Source organism: Corvus cornix, chromosome 9, assembly GCF_000738735.6.
Source record: "Corvus cornix cornix isolate S_Up_H32 chromosome 9, ASM73873v5, whole genome shotgun sequence".
NCBI lineage: Eukaryota > Metazoa > Chordata > Aves > Passeriformes > Corvidae > Corvus > Corvus cornix.
This window is the reverse complement of record NC_046339.1, coordinates 22958520-22983803: the sequence shown is the minus strand read 5'-3', so window position 1 is coordinate 22983803 and position 25284 is coordinate 22958520. Positions and strand designations below refer to the sequence as shown.

Here is a 25284-nt window from a genome sequence, read left to right as displayed (position 1 = left end):
GCCGGCCGAGGGCGGCGGCGGCCGGAGATGGTGATCTGCTGCGCCGGCCGCCAACTGCTCCAACCGGCAGGGCAAGGCGTGCCGCGGCGCCGTCTCCTTCCACAGGTAAGGGCGGCCCGCCCGGCCCCGCCGCAAGTGCCGCGGCCGGGCCGCCTGCGCCCCGGTCCCGCTCCCCCCGCCGGGCCCCCACGTCAGCGGCTGCCCTTTGTTCCCTCAGGGGAAACCGGCTCGGGGCTCCCGGATCCTCCAGCCCCGGCCGGGCAGCGGGAGCGCCCCTCGCCACGGGGCCCGGGGCCTTCCTGGCCTGTCGCCCCGACCCTCCCCCGGTCTGTGCCCCCGCGGCCCGTCCTCCGGCTCATCCCTCGCCGGGGATGCTGCCGGCGGTGAGTCCCCGGGGGAAGTCCCTGTCTCGGGAGTCCCATTGGAAACGGAACCTGGTTCCTCTGCTCAGGGGCTTTCTTCTACTCCAGACATTTCTACACCTAATTAAATGTTATTAAACACACCCGGTGTAAGCAGCACCCGGGTTACGGAGGCATTGCTGGGCAGCGTGTTGGCTGAGCTGGGTGTTTTGGTGGTGGTCACATCCCCCTTCCTTGTGGACAGGCTGTTCCTCGTGGGGCTGGTGAGCGGAATAATGGATCGATTGCTGATGAAAATGGAAACAACTCCTTTTAGTCCTGCGCTTTTCGTGAAGTGGAGCTGTTGATGCAGCAAATGAATATCAAATATTTCAGCCCAAAGTGAAATAATTCTTAAATGAGTGTAATTTATCAAAACACAACTTTGCTCGAAATCTCCTAATCCTGGCCATCGCCTTGAACTTGGTCATCTTAAATGTCTTTTCCAACCTCAACAATTCTATGATTCCATGGTTCTGTGATTCTAAAAGTACCAACCCTTCTGATTTCCAAAATGTAGCTTATTTTTTTGTGGGTTTTGTCTGTTCCTTTTTTAGGTTCCCTCTGAAGGATTCAAAGCGCTTGATTCAGTGGCTGAAAGCTGTTCAGAGGGACAACTGGACTCCCACCAAGTATTCCTTTCTTTGCAGTGAGCATTTCACCAAAGACAGTTTTTCCAAGCGGCTGGAAGACCAGCACCGGTTGCTGAAGCCCACTGCTGTCCCTACCATCTTCCAGCTCGTGGAGAAGAAGCACGACAAGCTGGATTATGTCAGGAGCCGAAGGAAAATAGCCAGGCAGGTGCCGGTGCGGGATGGGGAGGCCCTGCGGGAAGGAGGCGGTGAGGTAGCGCAGAGGGCCCCGTCTTCTGGCCAGGACTTCATGGTGATGCAAGGGACGAAAGAGATGGAGGAGGCCACTCTGAAAGAGGAAATGGGATCGATGTCCGAGGAGGAAGAGGCCCTCCACAGCCAGCTGGACGGCCCTCGGAGAAGGACGTTAGGGGATCATTTGGGTGCGAAGCCTGGAGCTCAGACAAAGCCTGAGAGGTCTCCTGTGGAGGACTGTGCCAGGGGCAGCTGGGCGGGGAGCTGGGTGGCAGACAGAAGCGGCGTGTCGGTGGACGACTTCACCCCTCCTGCCTCTGGTGCTTGCAAGTTCATCGGCTCCCTCCACTCGTACAGCTTTTCCTCCAAGCACGCCAGGGAGAGGCCGTCTCTCCCCAAAGAGCAGCTAGAAAGGAAAAGGCCAAAGAGAGAGGTGGAACCGAGCTGCAGCAGCCACCTCTTGGGCCATGACAAGGCCGTCGCAGAAGTGTCCCCGACGTCGTCCCTCACCGCGACCCCCCAGAAACCCTCCCAGGGCCTGTCGGCGTCGCCGGCAGACCTGACCCCTCGGCCAGCCACCGAGGCCGTGGTGGGGCGGAAGGGTGACACGGACGCCAACCCCATGTCCATCAACGAGGTGATCATGTCGGCCTCGGGGGCCTGCAAGCTCATCGACTCCCTCCACTCGTACTGCTTCTCCTCCCGGCAGAGCAAGAGCCAGGTGTGCTGCTTGCGGGAGCAGGTGGAGAAGAAGAATGGAGAGCTGAAACTTCTGAGGCAAAGGATCAGCCGCTCTGACAGCCAAGTCAGGAAGCTGAAGGAGAAGCTGGATGAGATGAAGCGGAACAGTTTCCCTTACTTGAACAGCCTGATATCCCAGGACTGTGGTTAGTATTCCCAGGGGTGCTGCACCGAGGCGGAACTCCCTGTTTTCTTAGGGGCCGTTTGAGATGGAGGCTGTAAAGGTGTGATGGGGAAAAAGTATGAGAAAGGGACATTTTGGGAAGGAGAAGCAGCAGCTTGTGTTAGACCAACGGATACAGATTCAAGAATTCGCTCAGTGGGCACACCAGTTAACTCTTATATCCCTAACCTTTCCAAGATGTGGAATGGGAACTTGGGTTGTGGTGTTGCTGGCAATTCTCCTGATGAATTTATTTTCTTTTATTTTCTTTCTGGATTATTTTAGCTTGTTTGTCACTGATCACCCAGTGGCTCCTGTTAGGATTTTCCTTCTTCCTTTGGAGCGTGCCTGTGATTTTTTTTTTTTATTTTTGGTGTGTTAATGAGCTGTCCTAGCAGCAGGTATCTGGGAAAGCCATTATTGTCCTCAGTGGCGTAAGAAGTAGTTTTGATCTTGGATTTCATATGCTGCGCTCAGGATACAGGAAATATAAGTGAGGTGGGAGGTATCAAATATGACAATGTCATGGTGCACACTGAGGTCACGATTTGTGAGCAAATGTCTGTGTTTGCTTTGATCCTTTCCTCCCTTGGAAGGCAGAAGTCAGGAAACAAAGCGGGGAGTGATGGAGAATGCTTCTCTATCAATGCCAAAAATAGTAATTAAGCACCTGAAAGTATAGGGGAACTCAGTGAGGGATGAGGTCATGTAAAATGTTTGTTACCTAGAAGTCAAATTGGGCCATAACTGCAAGAAAGAGTGTCTTTTAATGTAGAATTTGTGCACAATTTGTGGTTGCAAGGTGCAATTCAGGGCAAGAGTTTAGGACCATCTAATGGTGGTGTGTGTGTGGCTGCTGAGAAAACACTGGGTTGCCTTGGGAAGGATTTGTGATGTGGGGCTTGCTTGGAGAAGTCATCACCCGTGGAGGGTCGGGTGTCTCCTGATGGCTAATTCTCACTTTTCCTTTAGGAGAAAAACTTCATGGCTTCTTCTGGAGCTGTTGGACAATCAGAAGGGTGATGCTGGCATAGGTGGGCACGTTCTCCAGGCTGTTACAGCACAGCCAACTTCCTCACTGAAAGAGGAAAGTAGACCCTAACAAAATGCATGAAGGTCGACACCCAGTGCTACCTTTCCCATATGTATCTAATTTTCCAAAGTATGGGGAAACTCACACTTTGATTTGGGTAGAGGGGGACAAGTTTTCCCCTGGGAAATCAGCATCATCTTGTTTGTACCTTCTGGCCTATGTTTTTGTATTGTTTAGGTGTCAAACTAAGGAAAATAACTAAATACAATTTTAGGGTTCCGTAGTTGCCATTCCTATATGTATGTATATGAAATATTTATTTTTATATATATATTTTAAAAGGTGTCTAGCTTAGTTGGAATACCTTCACTAAGATACTAATTGCAGAAGGAGTATCTTTAAGGATGTTTTTCTTTATTCTGGCAAGCACTGTGATTTTTCTCCGTTTTCCCAAGATTAATGTTTTTATACATATGTCTTTGAGAAGTGAGAATTTTATGTTCTTGTAAAAGATATTCTTAATATATGAGTTACATACCCTATTTTATAAGGGAAAACATAATTTTTCTTAATGAATTGACCAATTCATTACCCATTCTGCCATCTTTTGTCAACAAAACTGGAGATGAGTGTGTGAAAATGAACCATTTTGGCATTTGCAGCTTGGCATGATGGGAAGTTTGGAACCCTTTGGCTGGGAACTTTTTTAAAGGGTTTGTTGGTGACTCACTGGCTTTTTTTTTTTATTATTATTATTTTTTAGCTTTATTTTGGTGCTCTTCTGTATTGGACTCTTTCGTGTGCTCATAGCAATAGTGAAAATAGCTGATGAAGTGCAGCCAGCTGCTGCCAGGCAGAGTCTGGTTCATGCCCAGACACTTGAGTTTTACTGTGATGCAGAGCTGAGTTAAGAAAGGCTTTTTGTATTCATAAAAATACAGTCAGGTAACACATTAGGTTAATAATAGTCTTCATTAGTAGCTCTGTCTCAGTTGTCTGGAGTCATCTGATGTGTGGTTGAGGTGATGTTTTAGCTGTGAACCTGAGCCTGCATTTATTTTTTTTCTGCTGAAGGCAGTTCCTTGAGTATAAGCACCTGACTGGACTGACCCTGCAGGTTGTTACCTGTCTGCATCCCTGACGTTCAGCCATTTCCACAAAATCCTGAGCACAAAACACCGACTTTAGGCCCACACCCACTCAGCAGAACTTCATTTCGGTGCTAGTTCTCACGTATTTGCCTCTAATGAGACAAATAAATTTCTGCTGGCTGTATCCAAGCTGCAGGCGGCTGGGAAGAGCAGGTTTCTGCAGGAGTGCTGCACAGCAGTGCCTGCCAGCCACGCTTGAGGCCGGCTGACTCAGGCTGGGCAAGTGGCTCCCAACTCCAGCTGTCACGATGTGCTTGAGCTGTGTTTCCCAACCTGTCTTACCAGGGGGATCGACTCATTGGTTTAGGAGGAGCTCCAGGCTGTCTCCAGCACAGCACAGCTGCCATGGTGGCCTTTTCCATCTAAATGTTGAATTTAGTCGTTTGTTTGGTAGGAAAATGTTTCCTTCTGTTTCGTGGGCTACTTCTGAGGTCCATGGACTGAAGGCTGAGGAATGCTGTTGGCAGATAAGCATGCTTAGGCACAGTGTTAAGTGTACCAGGCAGGACAGGATTAGATGGAGCTTCTAGAGGATGGCAGGATGCACTGGGAGAAATGAGGGAGAGCCAGCAAGCAACCAGGGACGTGTCCTGGGGAAGGCATGACTGTTCTAACAGCACTGTCCTCTGCCACACAAGTGCTGTCTGACCATCTTGTTCTGCATGAAGGTCTCGCAGCTCTGCTGCATCAGGTGTGCTCGCTCAGACAGGAGATCCCAGCTGTTCCTTCCACAACACCACCTCCTCTTGTCGTGCCCCACTTTGGTCCCGCTGTAAAACTACATCTCCCAGCAGGCAGCGGGACCAGTGTCCTACCCAAACATGAGCTCACTTCCCTCATAGCCATCTTACCACCCTGCGCAAAGCACTTTCTAGGGGCGGGGGGGGCTGCAGGTGGAGCAAATAGCAAAACATCTGCGAATATGGCTTGGCATGGAGCAGACACAGGTAGGATTCCATGGGATTCGAGTTTCTGTGTTCATCAGAGAGGTAAAGCTCTTAGGGTTCTGCTGCTCTGAGGAGCCTCTTCCATGCTGCATGTCTGTTTTCATGAAGGTCATATTAAAGGCAGGAGAGTTTGCAAAATGAGTTCATGTGAAAAATGGTTAGAACTCTGCTAGGAATCTGTGGGAAATTTGGCTTGGATTTGTCTTCGAATATTTGTGCAAAGCCAGTGTAGAAATGGGGTCATTTACAGTACTTTTGACATGCAAATGAAGCACAGTTGGTGAACTTCGGGGCAAGCAGAAGGACTGAACACTTAATGCGTGGTTTTGTGCTGAGGTGGAGCACTGATGCCTGGTCTGTGGGGCCTGAAGTGATGTTGCCCATTGTGGTGGCAACAGATTTCATTCGTGCTGCAGCAAACGAATAGCAAAATCCCGATCCTCACTGGCAGTGAGAAGTGGGGCTGTGCATGGATGGAGGTTGCTGTGCTTTCACCTGTCTGAGAAGCCCTGGACCAGCAATGGGCTGCTGTCCAGTTCAGCTTGAAAATGAAATGTGTCTAATGGGTCACAGAGATGCGCTGTCAGGGAAATTGCCTCCACCAGGGCAGGCACTGCTAGCCTGGCGGTTGCATGTTAACTTGGAGCTAGATTTTGGAAGAAAACTGCTTTTGTTCTGAGACAGCAGGTGCTGCTTGTGATTTTTTTTGTGCCCTGTCTGGGATGGGAACGGCCAGGGTAGAAAGCTGGTCCATAGGGTGAGCGTTACAAAGAACAAGGGAGCTATAAAGGAAACTGAGAATGAGATAAGGAGTAGGAATATGTGTGCATAGGCTAAGAGTGGGGCTGAATCCATGGCAGAAGGTATCTCGAGAGGGGTTGGGTAAGACTGTGGCCTGAGCACTTGGGTGGGAGGTGAACTGTTTTGTGCTCAGCACAGGAGCAAGCAGTGTGCAGGCGCGCCAGCTTTGGGACTTTGGTTGAGGAAGGTGGCTCTTTGACCTCTTCCTTGGAGAGAAAGGCACTTGGAAGGGAGGAAACTAGCCTTTTTGCACTGCTGTTTGGTTTTTTTCGGTGGGATGGTCTTGTTCTTTCCAGTTTGGTTTTTTTTTTTGCCTAATAGTCTATAGAGTTTGTGCATTAAGCATTTAATTTTGCAGCGAGTCGGCAGTGACTCACAGCAAAAACCCAGCTTGCAGCTAGTAAGCAATGAAACAGCAAACTAAGGAAAGCACGAGAGAAAGTCAGACTGAGCTCAGGTAGGGTGTTTGGTTTCTCATAAGAGTATAATTTAAAAAAATGTTTTCTCTGTATTTCGTAAAGCAGAACTCTGGCAGTGACTACAGGCACTGGAGCTTTTACCACAGAGGCAATACCACCTTGGCACTTGGCTATGAAATTAATTACTGAGTCTATAACATGAAAATTTGTGAATATAACCACATTCCCAGCTTTTGGGGCAGAGATGGAGTGATCTGTTCAACAGCTGGTCTGCTGACACCTGGTGGGATGCATCTTTCTTAAGGGGAAAAACAGTTCTAGCACAGGGGCTGGCAGCACTTGTTGATAGGGCCTTAAACTAGCTGGGAAAGGGGAAAGGGACAAAGCCAGAGTCACCAGTGATGAGCAATGGGCTGCAGTGCCTAAACTTGAGGAAAGGAGCACTAATGGCATCCCTCAATCTGCTTTACCAGGTGTTGGCTACAATGTACCACACCTGAAATGTCTCTGCATTACCGCACCCAGCATCAGGGACCTACGAGGAGCTTGAAGCTTTGGCCCAGTCCCAGAGATCTGACATCACTGGCATAAGTGAAGCCTGGTGGGATGAGTCCTGTGGTGGGAGTGCCCTGATGAACAGTTCCAGGCTCTTCAGGAGGGATGGGCAGGGCAGGAGAGAGAGGGGGGTGGTGCTGTGTGTTAGAAGGGTTGGAGTGTCTGGAGCTCACGGTTGGCAGTGGCACAGTCGAGATAAGAATGTCTTTGGATAAGAGTCAAGGGGCAGACAAATAATGCAGATGTCGCTGTGGGAGTCTACTCTGGACCTCCCAGCCAGGATGATGACACTGACAAATTATTCTTTGAGGAACTAAGGTATGGTTCCAAGTCAACTGCCCTGGAGGACTTCAACCTGCCAGAAATTAACTGGGATCATCACACAGGTGATACAACCCAGGCCAGAAGGTTCCTAAAACACCTGCATCACAGCTTTATGGAACAGGTCCTCAGGGAGCTGACTTGGAAAGATTATCTTGATCTCCTGCTTGTCAGCAGAGAGGATCTCATGAGCAAAGTCAGCATTGGGACCAACTGAGCCACATCGACCACAGAGCCATCAAGTTTAAAATCTCTGGTGACAGGAGGAAAAGTGCCAGAAAAACCTCAACTCTGGCCATGAGGAGAGCAGACCTCAGGCTGCTCGGGGAGTTAGTGAGTAGGGTCCCCTGGGAAATGTTTTTGCAGGTGCTGCAGTCCATCAGTGCTGGTCGCTTTTAAACATCATCTCCTAAGGGCACAGGAACAGCAATTCCTAAATGTCAGAAGTCAGGCAGGCTGGCAGAAGGCTGGCTTGGCTGACCAGGGATCTTCTCTTGGAAATAAGCTGGAAAAGGAAGGTGTGTGCCCAGTGGAAGCAAGGTCGGGTGACATGGGAAGAACGTAGAGATGCTGCTCCCCACGTTGGGAGACAATTCATCCAGGTAAAGCTAAATTGGAGTTGAAGCTGCCAGAACTGTGGAGAATAAAAATATTTTTTTCAAATATATAAATGGCAAAAAGCAGTTTAGAAATAACATTGCCCCATTCCAGGATGAGGATGGTCACCTCACAAACAGGGACAGGGACAAGGCAAAGGTGCTTAATGCTTTCTTTGCCTCTCTTTTCAACATGGATGGTGGGTCTCAGTGCCATGAGCTGAAGGACCATGACTGTGAGAATGATCAACTCCCAGTTGACCTAAAAGTTGTGTGGGATCTGCTGCTCCAGCTGGATCCCTACAAATCTGTGGAACCTGATGGGATTCATCCAAGAATCCTCAAGGAGCTGCTGATGTTATTGCAATGCCTCTCTCGATGATTGATTTTTGAGCAGTCTTGGGAATCCACAGAGGTTGACTGGAAGCTGATGAGTGTTGTCCTGATTTTCAAGAAGGGCAAGAAGGAGGACTCCAGAGACAACAGGCCTGTTGGTCTCAATTCAGTGCCTGGTAAAATCATGGAAAAGATTATTCTGGGAAGCACTGAAAAACACCTAGTGGACAACGCAAGCATCAGTCACAGCCAGCACAGCTTCGTGAGGGGAAAGTCCTGCTTGTCAAACCTGATTTCCTTCTATGACGGGGTAACTCGCCTGGTTGATCCAGGAAAGCCGGGAGGTGGAATCTTTTTGGACTTCAGCAAAGCTTTTGATACTGTCTCTTACAGGATCCTGCTGGACAAAATGTCCAGCCCAGAGCTGGATAACTGTTATGTGATGAGTGAACAGCTGGCTCACGGGTCAGGCACAACGGGTGACAGTGACTGGGGTGACACCAGGCTGGCACTGGTCACTGGTGGGGTCCCACAGGTCTCCATCCTCGACCTTATTCTCTTCAACATCCTCGTTAACAACTTGGTCACAGGACTTGAAGGAATACTAAGTGAGTTTGCAGCCATCACCAAACTGGAGGAGCTGTTGTCTCTCTCAAGGGCGGAGAGCCCTTGACAAACCAGAGATAGGCAATCACCAACTGTGTGGGGTTTAACAAGGGCAGGTGCTGGATTCTGCACCTGGGACAGAGCCAGCCTGGCTGTGTGTATGGACTGGGTTAGGGGTAGGGCTGGAGAGCAGCTGTGAGAAGGGACCTGGGGGTCCTGGTCCATGGCAAGTTCAATATGAGTCAGCATATGCCTGGGGCACATCAGGCCCAGCATTGCCAGATGGGCCAGGGAGGGGATTGCCCTGCTCTGCTCTGCACTGGGGCGGCCTCACCTCAAGTGCTGGGGGCAGGTTTGGGCACCACAGTATGAAAAAGACATTAAGGTATTAGAGAGTGTCCAAAGGAGGCCACGAGGATGGGGAGGGGTCTGGAGAGGCCTTATGTGGGAGTGGCTGAGGGCACTTGGTTTGTTTTAGCTGGAGGAGACTGAGGTCAGATCTCACTGTGCTCTTAACATCCTCCCACGGGGAAGTGGAGGGGCAGGTACCAACCTCTTCACTCTTGGGACCAGTGACAGGACTCGAGGAAATGGTGTGAAGCTGAGTTGGGGAGGTTTAGGTCAGACATCAGGAAAAGGTTTTTCATTCAGAGGATGGTTGGGCACTGGAACATGCTCCCCAAGGAAGTCGTCACAGCACCAAGCCTGTCTGAGTTCAAGAAGTGTTTTGACAATGCTCTCCAGCACACGGTGTCATTCTTGGGGTGTCTGGTGCAGGACCAGGAAATGTACTCGGTCCTGACAGGTCCCTTCCAACTCAAGGATATTCTCTGATGGAGCTAGAGCACATCAGTGCCAGGAATGTTTTACTGGTTTGCTGGGGAGAGCATCAGCAAAGTGCCCAAAGGGGTGCAACTCTCAGGGCAGAGCAGCAGAGTCTAAAGCCACCTTCTGTACTTAAATATGGACAGAATATGCTGAACGAGGCTGCTCCTTAATTACCAGAACCTTGATGATGATGATGATGATTTAAACCCAGTGAGCAACTGTGCTGAAGGAAGATCTGCAGGGAACTGCTCAGCTGATGCTGCAGACCCCACACTTTGAAGAATCTGGGAGTTTGTTTGGGGATTTGTTTTGGGGTATTTTGGTGGGGTGTTTCTTTTTGTTGTTTGTATGGGTGTTTTTCTCAAGTTTTCTGCAAGAAGTGTTCCCCAGCTCAAGGAAATTGGTTAGCTGCCTTGTTAGCAACCGGCTGGCCGCTCGCTGCAGCTTCACTGATAAAGCTGTGTAGGAATTCGTGCCAGCTTAGCTTTCTGTGCCAGGGATCCCACTTGAGAGCCACGCCGGCTGTGTAGACATGGCCTGAGGGGGCTGTCCAGCTGCTCTGTCTGGTTTGTCTCATGGCAGGGAGAGCTCAGTATCTCCTGTTGCAAAGCCTGGACAGCCAGTTCCAGGCTGACTGTGTTACAGTGCAGGGTGGGATTTGACTTGTAAACCCTCCGGGAATGGAAAGGATGTAGGAACAGTCTGTCTGTGAGTTTGGAGGGATGGAGCGGTGTCAGGTGGTGAAATGGAGCTGACCTCTGTGCTCAGGGCAGTTGTGGCCTGAGTGGCTTCGTGAAGGAAAGAGACCAAGGTGATCAGGTTGCTTATGGGTGTGTGGTTTTGCCTCCCAAACTGTTACAACTCATGAGTGTCGTGGCTGATTTCAGTGAGATTTTGTAGAACCACAGGATGGTTGGGGTTGAAGAGACCTTAAAGCTTATCTTGTTCCAACCCCTTGCCGTGGGCAGGGACACCTTCCACTGCACCAGGTTGTGGTGTAAGGGGAGATGCTGGATCCCTAATGGCTTCCAGAAGGTGTGTCATCTGGTAGGAGATGGTGACTCCAGGAATGTCCCTTGTTAAGAAAGAGGATACAGAGAGAGCTTCCCTGTTGCTAGGTAAAAGAGGAGCTGTGCATATGAATGCAAGAGAATCAGCATTAAGAGGGCCTCCTGAGTGTGAAGCTTTAAGTGTACACAAGGGTGACCAGATTCTCTTGTGCTGCAAATTCTCAGATGTCATTTGTGTTCCTGATACCATCATACACTTACTTTTTAAGCCACATTAGTGGGGTTTTTTGAAAAAATGGTATGCCAGGAGTTAAGACCTTTAAAAAGGGATGTACGGGCTCCTTCATCAGTGTCAGAGGAGTTTCTCTTGACAGTGACTGTATCTATAAACCTGAAGTTTGAAACAAAGCAGCTCAGCAAAGAACTTCTTGTTGCTACAATAGTCTTGCATTTACCTGCCCCAACCACGACATAAAAAAGCAAATTTCTTTTCAGATGACTCCTTTTTTTTTTGGATGGATTCAGTCAGACTCTCTCCTGTCTGCCTCCCTCTTGCTTTTCCACTCTCCCAGCCCAGCCTTCCATCACAGAAGGCTGCCAGGAAGGAAAAAAAAGTCTTAGTGCACCAGGCAGAGACCAACACTGAAGCTAAGAAGAGCACTGCATGGGATGAGATCAGGATGTCTGTACTCACCTGCACTTCACTGAGTCCCTGGTCCTTATTCACTTCTGCTGCTCTCAACTTCACCAAGCCACTTGAGAACTAAAGAACTCACTGGCTTTGCTGCCATCTAGGTAGTTTGGAAAACTAACAGTGGTCACTTGGCCATAGTGTTTGTCCAGGTGCCAGAGACTTCAGGATGTACAGTTACATCTTCACTTTTCAGCTGCCTGGAATTCCAGCTCTTTGGGAGTGAGACCACCTTGCCGGGTCAGGCACCTCCAGCCAGGCTGGACACTGCACAGCAGGGCAGTGGGATCAAGCTGGGGGTGCTGGGAACGATCACTTGGCCTCTCTTGGTTTATAATCAAGTCTAAAGAGTGGGAATGGCTGAAGCCATTCCTTTCATCTGTTGTTTTGATGCTTTTTCCTGAAATGCAAGCAGAAGAAAGGGAGGTGCCCTATGAAAGCAGTATAGTGACAGAAACCATCCTGCTCCTGGGATGCTGACCCAGGAGAGGGCAGCAGCAGCCCAGGCTGCAGGCTCCTGCAGCTTTTCCAAAGCTATGCTTTTCGGTTCAGTCACGGGAGATGAGCCTGCAAAAAGCTTGGAAAGAAATGTAGTGGTGAGTGAAAGGCAAACACCAGTTGGAGGGAGGAGCAGTACACTCCTTACCCACAGAACTGTGTGCTCTCCTCATGGAACTGGGAAGGTGAGTACAAGGAAATACTGTCCAGTACACTGACACTGCTGTACAGATTGTGGGAACTCCTTTCCAAGTCCTGGGTAAGCTGCTGGGGAATGCACAGTCTGACAGGGTGTTCTACAGATCCTGGCTCTGATGCTGTACACTTTTACCACCTATTTCCTAGTGAGCTCTCTTGTTTCCTCATGTTGTTTCCCTTGCAAAATACTTCAGGATAAAGCAGAGTAAGTAGCAGCACTTTGCTGACATGGGCTGGCTTTTAAAACCTGCTGTCTGTGGGAGAATGAGTACCACAAGTGGTTTCTTTTACCCAGGAAAGCTGCTGTTCCTTCTCCTTTGGCATTTCAGGTGTGGACTGTGTGTTCTTTCTCCTTGCTTAGTGTTTTAGCCTGGCATTTTGTAAAGAGCACAGCAAAACTCAGACTGGTCAAGCGAATTTTGACCACGGCCTTACTCTTTTAGGTCGTGATTGCTCCCTGCAGTTGAGTCTGTTCCTTTTAGACCAGCCAGACAGGCAGCTTGTTCTTGTATTCTTGATCTCACTAGGTGTGGAAAACACCCCCCTGCAACGCCCACCTTGCCAGTACAAAGCATTTATCCCATGGGGGGGAGGAGGACATGCTTTAAGCATACTTCAGTCATATTTGTCTGCATAACAGACACTGAGAGTAGCAGGCACCCCGTTTGTGTGGGAATCCATCTTTCCTGACATCCCATAGGTGAAGTTTTGCTTTCCCACCTTAGTAATGGATCGGCTCTGCTCTTCATGTGGCTTTAAATTGTCTGTCTCCATTTTCCTGATGTATTTTTTTCAGGTCACAACCTCTGAAAGTAAAATGCAAAAGTGTTTATCAAAGCTCTCCTACAGCACCAAGCCTGACAGAGTTCAAGAAGCATTTGTGCAATGCTCTCAGGCACATGGTGTGACTCTTTGGGATGGTCCTGTGCAGGGCCAGGAGTTGAACTGGATGATCCTTGTGGGTTCCTTCCAGCTCAGCTTATTCTGTGGTTCTGTAAAATCACTTGTTAAAGAAGTTTTAACTTTGTGAAACAGACCTTGGTTGCTTTTTAATAACTGCAGTGACAAAGGGAAGTATCTTTCTCTTCCATTTACTCTTTACCTTAGAGGCACTTTTTAAAATGTTTGTTTTAGTCCAGAGCCTAAGCAGTACAGCTTCTGAATGATCCCTGCTTGTCTCTTTGTACAAGTTCAGGTCATTGTTAACCTCTTAAAAAAAAATATTATAGCCAAACTTTGATCTTGAATATGTACACAGCCTGATTTTCTTTTGATGTGAGGGCTTGTTTCCTTGGCCTCTGAAACAAGCAGGAACAGTATGCACTCAGTGCTTGAGAATGATTAGCCCAGAGCACTAGAGGTTTCATTATCATTTAATGATTATTCTTTATGCTGAGATTTCAGTCATCTTCTGCCCTGCATGTAGATGGGAGAGGGCTTTTTTTCAGATCAAGCTACAGAGAGGAGTCAGAAATGGACCACCTGGAAGAGAGGGCTCTATGTATGGCTAAGGGCTGGTTTGGAAGCAGGCTCACTTTCCAGGACTGTTCATTTTTCCCCATCTCCCACCTTGGAGCTGGCATTGCTCTAAAGAAAAGCATTGCTGTGGTGTTGAACCATTTCTCAGGTGTTTCGTGTTCACCTCCAGCCAGCTGGAGGCAACTCACAACAACCTGCAGAGCACAGATCCCTGAGGTTTTCTTTCTTCCTCCTTTCTTTTCCTCCACAGAGACTCCCCAGCTGAACCCTGTGATGGAACCCCTGTCCTGGATGCTGGGCACCTGGCTCTCAGACCCACCAGGAGATGGCACCTTCCCTACAATGAAGCCTTTCCAGTACCTGGAAGAAGTGCACATCTCTCATGTGGGGCAGCCCATGCTCAACTTCTCGTAAGTCGAGGGGTCTGTCTGTGTTGGCAGCAGCTGTTGGACTGGAGCAGGCATGGCTCCAGGGTGATTTGTTTCTTTTCAATGGCAAAGTAGACAAATTTTCATCTACCAAACAAAATGGTGTTGTGGTGTGTGACTGCACAGTCTGACTTTCATTTTCCTTGAAAACTTGTGATTAATTGGCGTTCTTTGTGAAACTCTCACTTAGAATAAATGAAGGAGCTATGGCGTGGCTACCAAGTTTGTCCATTTTAAGGTGTGGTCCTCAGTCTTCACCACTGTGAAAATCTGAGAAAAATTAGTGCTTATCAAACCATATGGGATAGGAGGCAGGTAGCTTAACTGCTTGTTTTGGCTGCAAGTGATTGTTCTAAGAGAAATCAAAAGAAATCCAGAGGGAGGGAAGTGACAAGTTGGCTACTGCTCAGTACTGCTCCAGTGCTCGTTTGGGAGGGATGAATTGGGAAGCGTGTTGCTTGGAAAACCAAGAAAAGAAGAATTACAAGATGGAAGTGCTGTGTGAGAGATGCCCTGTGTTCCTGGAGTGTGATGGAGCTGCCAGCTCAGCCTGTGACTGCTTTAGTCCAATATCCAGAAGAAACAAAGCTCTGACAGTCGTGCTCTGGCTGCTCCTCCCTCCCCAGCTTATGAACAGTTGCTTATTTGAGTCACCTGCTCTTTTTCCCCCCTCCTTTTCTTTGTGCCAAGGAGTTACACAGCTGTGAACTGTTGAGCTTTGGGAAGCACCAGGGAAATAGGCATCAGGCTTGGAGGACAGAGACTCTGTGGTTTCCTGGCTCCTGGAGCAGTCAGTAGCTGTTAAACATGGTCCTTGTATCCCTTAAATACTCCAAACTGAGTAGCTGCCTGATTTGAGTTTGTTTCTCCTTTGATCCATATAATCACCCACATTATGGGTGACCAAACCTACGATTCTTAAGGCCTCCTGAAGAATACCTAAGGATCTGAGCTGAACTTTTTATCTTTTTGAAGGGGTTGATGGTAGAAATATGTCTGCTCCCTTGCTGCCTACAACAAGGAATATACAGAAAAACCAACTCACCAGGTGTAAAAGCTAAATAGAGAGTAATTCCAGATATTTACTTGAGAAAAGGAAGTTTTTGAGACGCATGTGGCTTCAGCATCTGTGAAACATCTGAGTTCCTGAGGGCTTTCTGAGCTAGTTCTTAGAAAGACCCAGGGGCTGTGGAAAATCTAAATCCTGAACTTAGACTTAACTCCAGTTCTCAGAAATAGCTGTGCCTCTGTAAAGTAACCATATTTTTCCAGGTTTACATCTCTCAACTGTAAAGCATTGTCAGTCTTTTACTCTTGAAAGAGTACTGCAGGCACTCATGTGGTTAAACAAGAGGAAACCAGGCCAAAAAGTATCCTTTGAGTGCGAAGCATGTCAGCTTTTGTGCTCTGATTTCCCCTCAGGTTCAACGCCTTCCATCCGGATACAAGGAAGCCCATGCACCGGGAATGTGGATTCATCCGCCTCAAACCTGACACTAATAAGGTGGCTTTCATCAGTGCCCAGAACACAGGTACACACCTGATACCCACACTGGGGAAAAGAAGACATCCTTACCACCCACACTGGGGAAAAGAAGACATCCTTACCCTGCTGGGCCATTTCATCACTTTTCCAGAAAGCTCTCACACCTCTCACAGTTTAGTTTAATTATTTTCCCTGTCAGAATTGCTGCTCTTTGGCGCTGGACCCACAGTGATTCCTAAACTAGGAGAACCTCCCAGTGTGTGGACGTAGCACCTTGCTACTCCTGACCTTATGGGGACTGAATGAGAGAGAACCACATCTCAGTTATTATAAGTGACAGTGTTAAATCCCAGTTGATGCTTAAATTTGCATCTAAAATGGCAAGTGCTGAAGGGAAGAGTGCCAGTTGCGCTGTGATACTCATCCCACACGGCGTGAATAAGTCTGGCTGGATTTTTCTGAGCAGCATTCCCTGTCTGAGGTTGTGTGGGTCTGCAGTTGTCAGTAGTGCTAGGGCAAATAAAACCGTTCTTCTTAGGGAGTGCTGGTCTGTAACACAGCCTAGTAGATCATGGAATGGTTTGGGTTGGAAGGGACCTTAAAGCCCATCTTGCCCCACCTCCCTGCTATGGTCAGGGACACCTTCCACTATCCCAGGTTATTCCAACCTGGCCTTGGGCACTTCCAGGGATGGGGCAGCTACAGTTTCTCTGGGCAACCTGTGCCAGGGCCTCCCCACCCTTACAGGGAAGAATTTCTTCCTAATATCTAACCTAATTTCTCCTCTTACAGATTAAAACCTTTCTCCTTGTCCTATCCTTGTCTGCATGTGTAAAAAGTCCCTCTTCCTCTTTTTTATAAGCCCCCCCTTAAGTACTGAAAGGCCAAAATAGTAATTGTGACATGCTTAAATAACTTTTGCAGCCTAATAAATATGTATGCCCTTGCTTTTCCCTAGGTCTGGTGGAGGTGGAGGAAGGGGAGGTCAATGGACAAGAGCTGTCTATAGCTTCTCACTCCATAGCCAGGATCTCCTTTGCCAAGAAGCCCCATGTAGAGCAGGTGAGTGCACACAGAGTGAGCCATTCCCGTAGCATTGCTCGCCCCAGAAGGAGTCTAGTTGAGAGGATAAGTTATTTAGCATGCTTTAATTACAGAATGCCATCAGGAGTTCTTGGAAATACTGCATGGCATCCTGACTTATTCTTTCTGTAAGAGCCTTCAGAAGATACTTTGTACATTACGAGACCCAGAGGGATCGTTAGGATAAAACCTGACAGGCTGCATCAGACCAGCTAACCCAGAATCCTGTCTCCAGCAGTGGCCAGTAGCAGGTCCTTAGGGAAGAAAATAGGAAAGTCTTGGCTAAATACTCTTTTATGGCACTGGGATTAGTTATTAATGCTGGTTTTCGGGATTGGTTGCGGTATGAGGATGCACATTTAAGGTCTGGTCAGTATTGGGCCTCATGAGGATATTTTAGGAGCACCTGCAGATCTTGCTCACTTGCTTTTCAGAGCATTCACACCTTGCTCTGGTCTCTTTTCCCATCTGTGGCTTCAGGGTAGGGCTGGCACTTGCTGTCATCTCCACCTTTGGTTGGCTGCTTTTGGGGCTTTGATGTTTTTGAGTGTATAGCAGGGGTTTGTTGATAGAGCTGGTGGGGGTACAGCCACTGTGAGTACAGTGGCACTGCTGGAGTCAGTGTGGCATCCTGAGGTCACTGCTGCAAGTGTCACTGTCACATCTGAAGCTGTTGTGGCTGAACAGCAGCTGAGAGACAGCGAGGCTGAACAAGCTCTCACCTCCTGGTTTTTGTGTGCTATAAAACTGACCCTTAGATAACAGAGAGCACAAGTTTGTGCAGATGTAGACAAAAATTGTACTTGCTTACATAGATAGTGAGTGTCCTAACTTTGGAAAGTCCCAACTCCCCTGCCTTTGGATGCATGTTTTCAGTTGCTGGGATTCCCCTTTCCCAGGAACAGCTGTATTGCCTCCTTCCCGTAGCAGAAGTAAAGCCATGAGATACTGTGGATGTCAGCAGGGGAGCAGAGCTCTTAACTGCAAACATTTAAATAAAAGGGACCGTCCTCTTTGAGTCACTGCCTGAACTGTGGGCAGATAGACTGGCAGGAGGAGAGGGGAAAGCACAGGAAGCCAGAAGATGTCTTTCTAGTTGAGGGCTCCGAAGCTGGCTTTGGCTGAAAGAAGGAAGCTCTGGAGCTGGAGGTCCAGGTTCATCTGGTACCTGAGGGAAGCTCAGGTCCTAGTGAGTATCTGGGAGGCCCTTGCTGGTGAAGGAGGGTGTGGAATGAGAGAGGTTTTCAGGGAACCAGCTCCCAGTGCCTTTTCTCATTCACCAAGAGCAGCTTAAATTGCCTGTGGAAACAAAGAGGCCACAGGTTTGTGAGAAGGACACATGTGCTGCTGCAGTAGTTGCTCATTTTGAGAAAACTTCACCATATTGTTGCATTCCTGGTGAGAAGTGATTCAGGGTGGCTGTGGCTCGGCTGAGCTGTCACTGAGGCAGGAATGCCCATTTCCTGCACCAGGCTGTGTCATGAGCAGTTTAGGTTGCTTGAAGAATCACCTTTAAAGGTGTTATCAATGCAGATTTAATACAAATTTGGGAGAGCACAGCTTAACAAAATTTGCTGGCAAGGTTCCCTCTGTTAACTTCTCATAGATGAAACATCCAAAGGAAAAGTGGATTTGAATCAATTTAGAATGATTTACATGGAGACTGAAGACACAAAGGGTAAGGGAGACCCTCCCACTGAGTCACAAGGTTCCAAGAGGACTGTCTGCTTTCCAGGCTCCTGATGAAGCTCAGGTGTGGCAGAGTCCAGTCTTGGTCCCAGACTTGGTCAGTGGTTTATGTTTAAAGGGACAAATATAAGGAGTAAGGGAGACCCTCATGTTGAGTCACTGGGTTTGTGATGAGTGTCCAGAGGACCAACCCGTTTTCAAATTACCTTTAGAGCTCAGGACAGTCCTTGCTGTGGGTACTGCGAGCACTGGCTGATGCACCTGCAGGGCTGCTGTGTTACCTGTGAAAGATGGTGGAGATTAGTGGGATTTCCCAATGGCTGGAGACCCATGGCACATGGGAGGTGCCTGAACTCAGGCTGGAGAGGTCCAGCTGCTCAGCCTCACTTCACCCCCTGGAGATCTCAGCATCCTCAGATGGAGGAGGAGGTCAGTGTCACCACACACAGTGTGGTTTCACCACCAGCAATGGTGCCTGGCTGACCTGGTTGACTTCTGAGAAGAAAGGACTGGATTTGTGGACAAGGGGAGAGCAGTGGATGTTGCTTCCCTTGAATTCAGCCATTTCCCATGTCCATTTCCCAGTGCTTCATGTTTCCTCTCCAATGTGGGAAGTCTCCCCGTGTGTCTTGGCTGTACAGAGAGCTTGGCCTCACACTTTTCCACCAGCCAGCCTTTGCCTGAAGCTTGCTTTTAAGAGAAAAATCTCCCTCTTCATTTTTGTCCAGTTCCTTTCATTTCCTTCTTTTGCATTTAGGATTTTATTGCCTGGTCTGCAATGGTCCATTCAGGAAAAAATGGGCCATTCAGGGAGCCCTGAGCTAAAGTCACACACGTTAAAGACGAGTGACTTTTGTATTCCTTTTAACTGCGTTTTCATTCTTAGGGCATTTGAAGAACACTGATGCATTACAGTCACCAGATAGGAATCCAAACATCATCTGTATGTGACCTTGTTCATGCTGTTGTTGCCCTGTGGATGCTGGAATGACAACATGTCCTCCACAGCCCTGTGTAGCTCTGCTTCTGGGAGGAGTGTTGTCAGATGTGGGCTTTGAGGGCACACTGTGGCCATAGCAAGGGTTCTGTTAACAGAGAGGATGGAGCACACAGACTGGCAAGAGCTCATGGACGTGCCCTTGAGTGACCTCAAGGAAGTGAAGAGTTTGGAAAAACCTCTGTATTCTAGGAATTTCTAAATGGTGCTGGTTGAAGTGATTGTGAATGAGTTGTGCTTGCAGCTGCCGTGCCCTGGTGTCATCCACGTGGTGTCGTGGCCATTCTCTGCTGGGCTGGGCAGCTGGAGTGACACCCTGCATCCTTCTGAAACAGCACCTGAGGTTCAAAATGCCTTGGTGAATGCTGTCTCACCCACCTCCCTGAGCTGCCAGCCAGGAGCCATCCTTCTGGTGGAGGGATGTGGTGGACAGGGCAGGGGCATGTAACTCAGGAGGTGTTTCAAGATGTCACTAGGTCATGTAGGAAGAAAATTAGAGAGGCAAAAGCCCAATTAGAATTTAATCTGGCCACTTGTGTGAAGGATAATCTAAAATGTTTTTATAAATACATTAAGGGCAAAAGGAGGGGTGAGGACAACCTTTATTCTTTATTGGATGCAGGGGGAATATAGGAGCTGAAGGTGAGGAAAAGGCAGAGGTACTCAACACCTTCTTTGCCTCAGTTTTCAACAGTAAGACAGGTCTTCCTCAGGACAGCTGGCCTCCAGAGTGGGTAGATGGGGACAGAATAGCCCCCTTGTAACCCAGGAGGAAGCAGTTAGAGACGTGCCGAGTCACTCAGATGCTCACAGGTCTCTGGGACCAGATGGGATCCACCCTAGCGGGATGAGGGAGCTGGTGGATGAGCTCCCCAAGCTGCTCTCCATCATTTATTGTCAGTCCTGCCTCACTGGGGAGGCCCCAGAGGACTGGAGGTGCCAGTGTGACCCTGTCCATATAAGGAGGATCTGGGAAACTCCAGGCCTGTCAGCCTGGCCTCAGTGCCCAGTTCCCCTGTTATGGAACAGATCATCCTGAGTGCCGTCACGTGGCACCTACAGGACAGCCAGGGGCTCAGACCCAGCCAGCGTGGATTTAGGAGGGGCTGGTCCTGCCTGACCAACCTGATCTCCTTTTATGACCAGGTGACCCAACTGGTGGATGTGGGGAAGGCTGTGGATGTGTCTACCTGGACTTCAGCAGAGCCTTTGACACGGTGTCCCACAGCATTCCCTGGAAAAGCTGCAGCCCATGGCTTGGACAGGAGCACTCTTCACTGGGTTAAGAACTGGCTGGATGGCCAGGCCCAGAGAGTGGTGGGGATGGTGCTGCATCCAGCTGGCTGCCAGTCACCACTGGTGTCCCCCAGGGATCTGTGCTGGGCCCAGTCCTGTTTAATGTCTTCATTGATAGTCTGGACAAGGGGATTGAGTCCACCATCAGCAGATCTGTGGATGACACCCAGCTGGGTGCCAGTGTGGATCTGCTGGAGGGTAGGAGGGCTCTGCACAGCGACCTGGACAGGCTGCATAGATGGGCCGAGTCTAACAATGTGTGAAGTTTAACAAGTCCAAGTGCCAGCTCCTGCACTTTGGCCACAACAACCCCTGCAGTGCTACAGGCTGGGGACAGAGTGGCTGGACAGTGGCCAGGCAGATGGGGACATGGGGGTACTGGCCAACAGCAGCTGAACATGAGCCAGCAGTGTGCCCAGGTGGCCAAGAAGCCAATGGCACCTGGCCTGGATCAGGAATGGTGTGGCCAGCAGGAGCAGGGAAATCATTCTTTCCCTGTGCTCGGCTCTGGTGAGGCCGCACCTCGAGTGCTGTGTCCAGTTCTGGGCCCCTCAATTTAGAAAGGCCATTGAGATGCTTGGACACATCCAGAGAGGGGCTGGTGAAAGGTCTGGAACACAGGTCCTCTGAGGAGCAGCTGAGGGTGCTGGGATTGTTTAGCCTGGAGAAGAGGAGGCAGAGGGGGACACCTGATCACTCTCTGCAACTCCCTGAAAGGAAGGTGTGGACAGGGTTTGGTCTCTTCTCCCAGGCAACCAGTGACAGGACAAGAGGACACAGCCTTAAGCTGCACCAGGGGAAGTTTAGGTTGGACATTAGGAAAAATTCTTCACAGAAAGCATGATTAGGCACTGGAATGGGCTGTCCAGGGTGGGGATGGAGTCACTGTCCCTGGAGGTGTTTAAGAAAAGTCTGGATGTGGCACTGAGTGCCATGGTTTAGTTGATAAGGTGGTGTTAGGTCACAGGTTGGACTTGACGATCTCAAAGGTCTTTTCCAACTCAGTTAATTCTGTGGTTCTATGAACCTGCCTTGTTCCATGGATAAGGGGCTTGGAGCTGCTTTCTTTAAGAGGAGAAAACTCCTTGTTTATTTGCCTGCTGTAGTGAGGATATCCTTCCTTGGTGGTGTGTTGACAGCAGCCATGTGGATGGCAAAGGGCAGAAAGCACAGGTGTAAGGGATTTAGCTTGTGGATGCTGGTTGCTTGATTTCCTTATTTCTTTCCCTACCCCCCCTTTAGATTACCAGAAAATTCAGGCTCAATTCCGATGGGAAACTCGAACAAACTGTCTCAATGGCAACCACTACGCAGCCCATGACTCAGCACTTCCACATTACCTACAAGAAGGTGACGCCCTGACGCCGGGAGTGCCGGGTCTCCTCACTGGGGGCAAGGAGCAGGACATCGTGCACCAAGAGCAGCAGCAGCTCGGGAGCACGGAGAGCATGGCAGACCCTGGAGCCGGCTGCCTGCGCTCGTCCCCTGGGCCCCGGAGCTGCCCGTCCTGTTGAGAATGTTACTCAGATGTTTCTGTAATGGTATATAAAAAAAATAAATAAAAAGCTTTTATTTTTATGGCTGTGTCTTTGGTGTGATTGCAGGGCGGTGTGTGCTGCCTGTTCATTAGTAGGTGTTGGATTGGAGATCCAGCCTCGTGGACAGCCTGCATAACTTTGGGGAAGCCGCAGGTTCTGGAATGGATTTGCACTGCAGGGAAAGACCCTGAGAACTCCAGAGCCTGTCCAGTGAAACTTGGCTTAAGTATCGGGAGGGAGCACCTACATCTTGCTCTGGGATGGAGGAAGCTGGCACAGGCCCCCATCCCAACGGTGCTGTCCAGCAGTTTGAAGGGAATTGCTGCAGTGCTGGAGGTCAGGGCCAGACTTCAGTGCAGAATACCACAAGAATTTGGGGGACAACCATGAACCAGCAAGCACTCAGCCTGTGACACACCAGCAGCTGAGGAGCTTCTGAGTGCTGCCAGTGTCCAAGGAACCTCTGAATGACACCAGTGACTGACAGAGCCTGAGTGCTCCCAGTGACTAAGGAGCCTCCAAGTGCCACCAGTGGAAGCCAAGCCTTCGAGTCCTGCGAGCAGCTGCGAGGAGTCAGGTCCGGGAGCAGCAATGGAGGAGGCCAGGCAAGAGCCAGCAGCGCCGCGAGCCGTCAGGATCTGCCGCATCTGCGTGGATCCCCTCCGCAGCCCCGCTGCCGTGGAGCCCTGCGGACACGTGTTCTGCCACGCCTGCATCCAGCCCCGGGCTGCCCCCGACGCCGCTGCCACCTGCCCCATCTGCCAAGAGCCCATTGGGGCCATCCGCCTGCTGCAGGGGCAGGACAACCGTGCCGGGCTGGCCCCGCGTCGCCACCGCCGCCGCCTCCATCCCTTCGTGGCGCGGTGGGCGGCAGCGGCAGCAGCAGGAGCAGCAGGAGGAGGCAGCTGCTGGAGGTGGCCGGCGCCAGAGATTCTCCAGTGCCCCCCCCCCGTGCCCCAGCAGCGTGTCCAGAGAGTGTTGGAGGAGCTGGACAGAAACGGGCCAGGCCAGGACGGTCCATTGTGGCTGCTGAGGGAGCGGGGCAGAAGAGTTGGCCTCAGGGGACCACCTGCACCTCCTCCCCTTGGTCCCATTTGTAGTGGAGCCTCCATGGCCCCTCTGAAATGAAAACCGGGATGCTGAGAAGGGCCTTGCCTTGTTTTTCTGCCCGTTTGCTCATTACTGCAGCACTGGGGGAATGGGAGCTGTGGGAGAGGGAAGGATACGATTGTGGGATCTTGGGTAGAGGGTGGGATATGGCTGAAGAACTGGTGGAGAGGGATGAATGTGGTTGTTGAAAGTGGAAGAGGGGCCATTCCTGGTTGCTCCTGCTTTGCTTATTCCTCTGGAAATGCAGCCCAGAAAGAACAAAGGGAAGGGAGAGTCCCCCGGAACTCTCAGCTAATTCCAAGGGGAGCAGTGTCTGCTCTTCCTGAGGGCCAGGGCAGGGACAGGACTGAGATGGAGGTTGGGGCAGACCCTCCTCTCCTCTCCTCTCCTGGCCCCACAGCAGCTCTGCAGTCCTGGGGAGGCTCTCCAGGCTGGAGGAGGCAGCCCTGGCACAGCCACCAGCTGAAGGGCACTGCCTGTGGGAGAAGTGGCCCCAGCTGGGATAGACCCATTCAGGGGGTCTCCTCTGAAGCAGCCCAGAGCCCTTCCCCACTCTGGGGCACCCCAAGAGCTGTGCAGTGTCCAAAGGGTGCATCCCAAAGGATGCCAGGTCCTCACTGCCACCCTGCTCCATCCCCTTCCACGACCCAGGTGGCTGCAGAGCTCCTGGCACTGGGGCCGAGCTTCTGCCCACCCCTCCCTGCTGCCTTGGCAGACCTTGTTTCCCAGGAATAGCCCCCAAATATCAGTGTCAAGAGTGTTGGGGGCTGAGTCTGCCCCATCCAGGGCAGCTGAGCACGGGGTGAGGCTGCTCAGGGTGACCACAGCCTCACGGTGCCTTCTGCCCTGGAGACAGATGGAGATCTCATGGAGGTGTAGGTGGGAAGACCCTGGCAAGCGGGAGGTGGCTCTTTGGTACTGGCCAGCGGCTCCCCCTGAGCAGCACCCTCCTGTTGGAGGCCCCAGGCTGTCTGTAACAGGTCCCTTGGAAGGAAGCATCCTTCATGGGAACTGCTCAGAGACAGGGGTCCAAAGGATGTCTTCGGGGCATGGAGGAAAGAGGGAAAGAGTGTCCTCCCTTACCAGGGCATTGGAATGCCTTCCCCCCTGAGGAGAGGGGCATGGTCCATGCTCTGCAGCGAGGTCCCTCCTTGGGGATGCAGGACAGCCTGCAGCACCCAAGGCAGCAGCACGATGGCTTCGGGGAGGGTCAAGCTCTGTCTGGAGAGGGGGCACAGGTGAGAGAGACTTTGAGTGAGATCCCAGTGGAGGCCCTGCAGTGCTGGCAGGAGGTTTGCTGCTATTTTTGGCAGGAAAAAGCATCCTGGATCACAAGCATCAGTATGGCTGAATGGGACCTGGGGCATGGGACGTGTGCAGGCACAGCCCCCGGAGCGCAGCCAGACTCCTCTGTGTTCCCGCTTCCGTCCTCCTGCTGCTGCAAATGGATGTTAACTTGCTGGGAATTGCTCTCAGCCTTGCTGCTTTTTAGCTGGGCTTTTAGGAGGAGCAGTGGGAACCACCCCAGTGCTGGCTCCAGGCGAGTCCCACCAGACCATGGTGGTTTTGGCATGTGCAAAAATGAAATAAAAGCCCCGGTCTCCGGGGAGCCAGCCAGCCGAGAGCGGATGAGCGCTCCCATTAATGTGTCATTCATGTGCGGCTCTGGCGTCGGCTCTTTCGGCAGTGCAGAGGTAATTACAACCCAACTGTAAAGCCTTGCACATGGATTTATTTACTGCCTTATTAGTGGCATCTGTTCTCCCAGCGCAGTGGCTCAGCTGTTTGCTCTTGTTCGGGGAAACCAGTGGAGCTCATCGCGATGGTCCGTGCTAACTCACACCCTTGGGCTGGAAAGTGGGCTCAGGGAGGTGAGCGCACCACTGGGGCTGCATTTTGACCCTGCTTGTTGGTTTGGTGCTTCTCCCCAGCACCTGAGCCCAGCACAGCATGAAGGGGGCACAGAGCTTCACCCCAAACCTGGAGGACATGGCTGTGTTTGAGATACAGCAGCATTTCTCTTCCCGCCTGTCTCCCAGCACTGCCCCACAATGTT

At 50.5% G+C, this 25284-nt stretch overlaps 1 protein-coding gene across 1 annotated transcript; it reads left to right on the top strand.

The window, feature by feature from the left end:
* Positions 1–27: 27 nt before the first annotated feature.
* Positions 28–22158, top strand: THAP4 (THAP domain containing 4). Its single transcript, XM_039556730.1, is given in 7 exon segments — positions 28–45; positions 47–105; positions 959–2115; positions 13852–14011; positions 15452–15561; positions 16474–16577; positions 21823–22158. Coding segments are annotated over 7 exon segments (1728 nt in total). The 3' UTR covers positions 21943–22158.
* The last annotated feature ends 3126 nt before the right edge of the window (positions 22159–25284 follow it).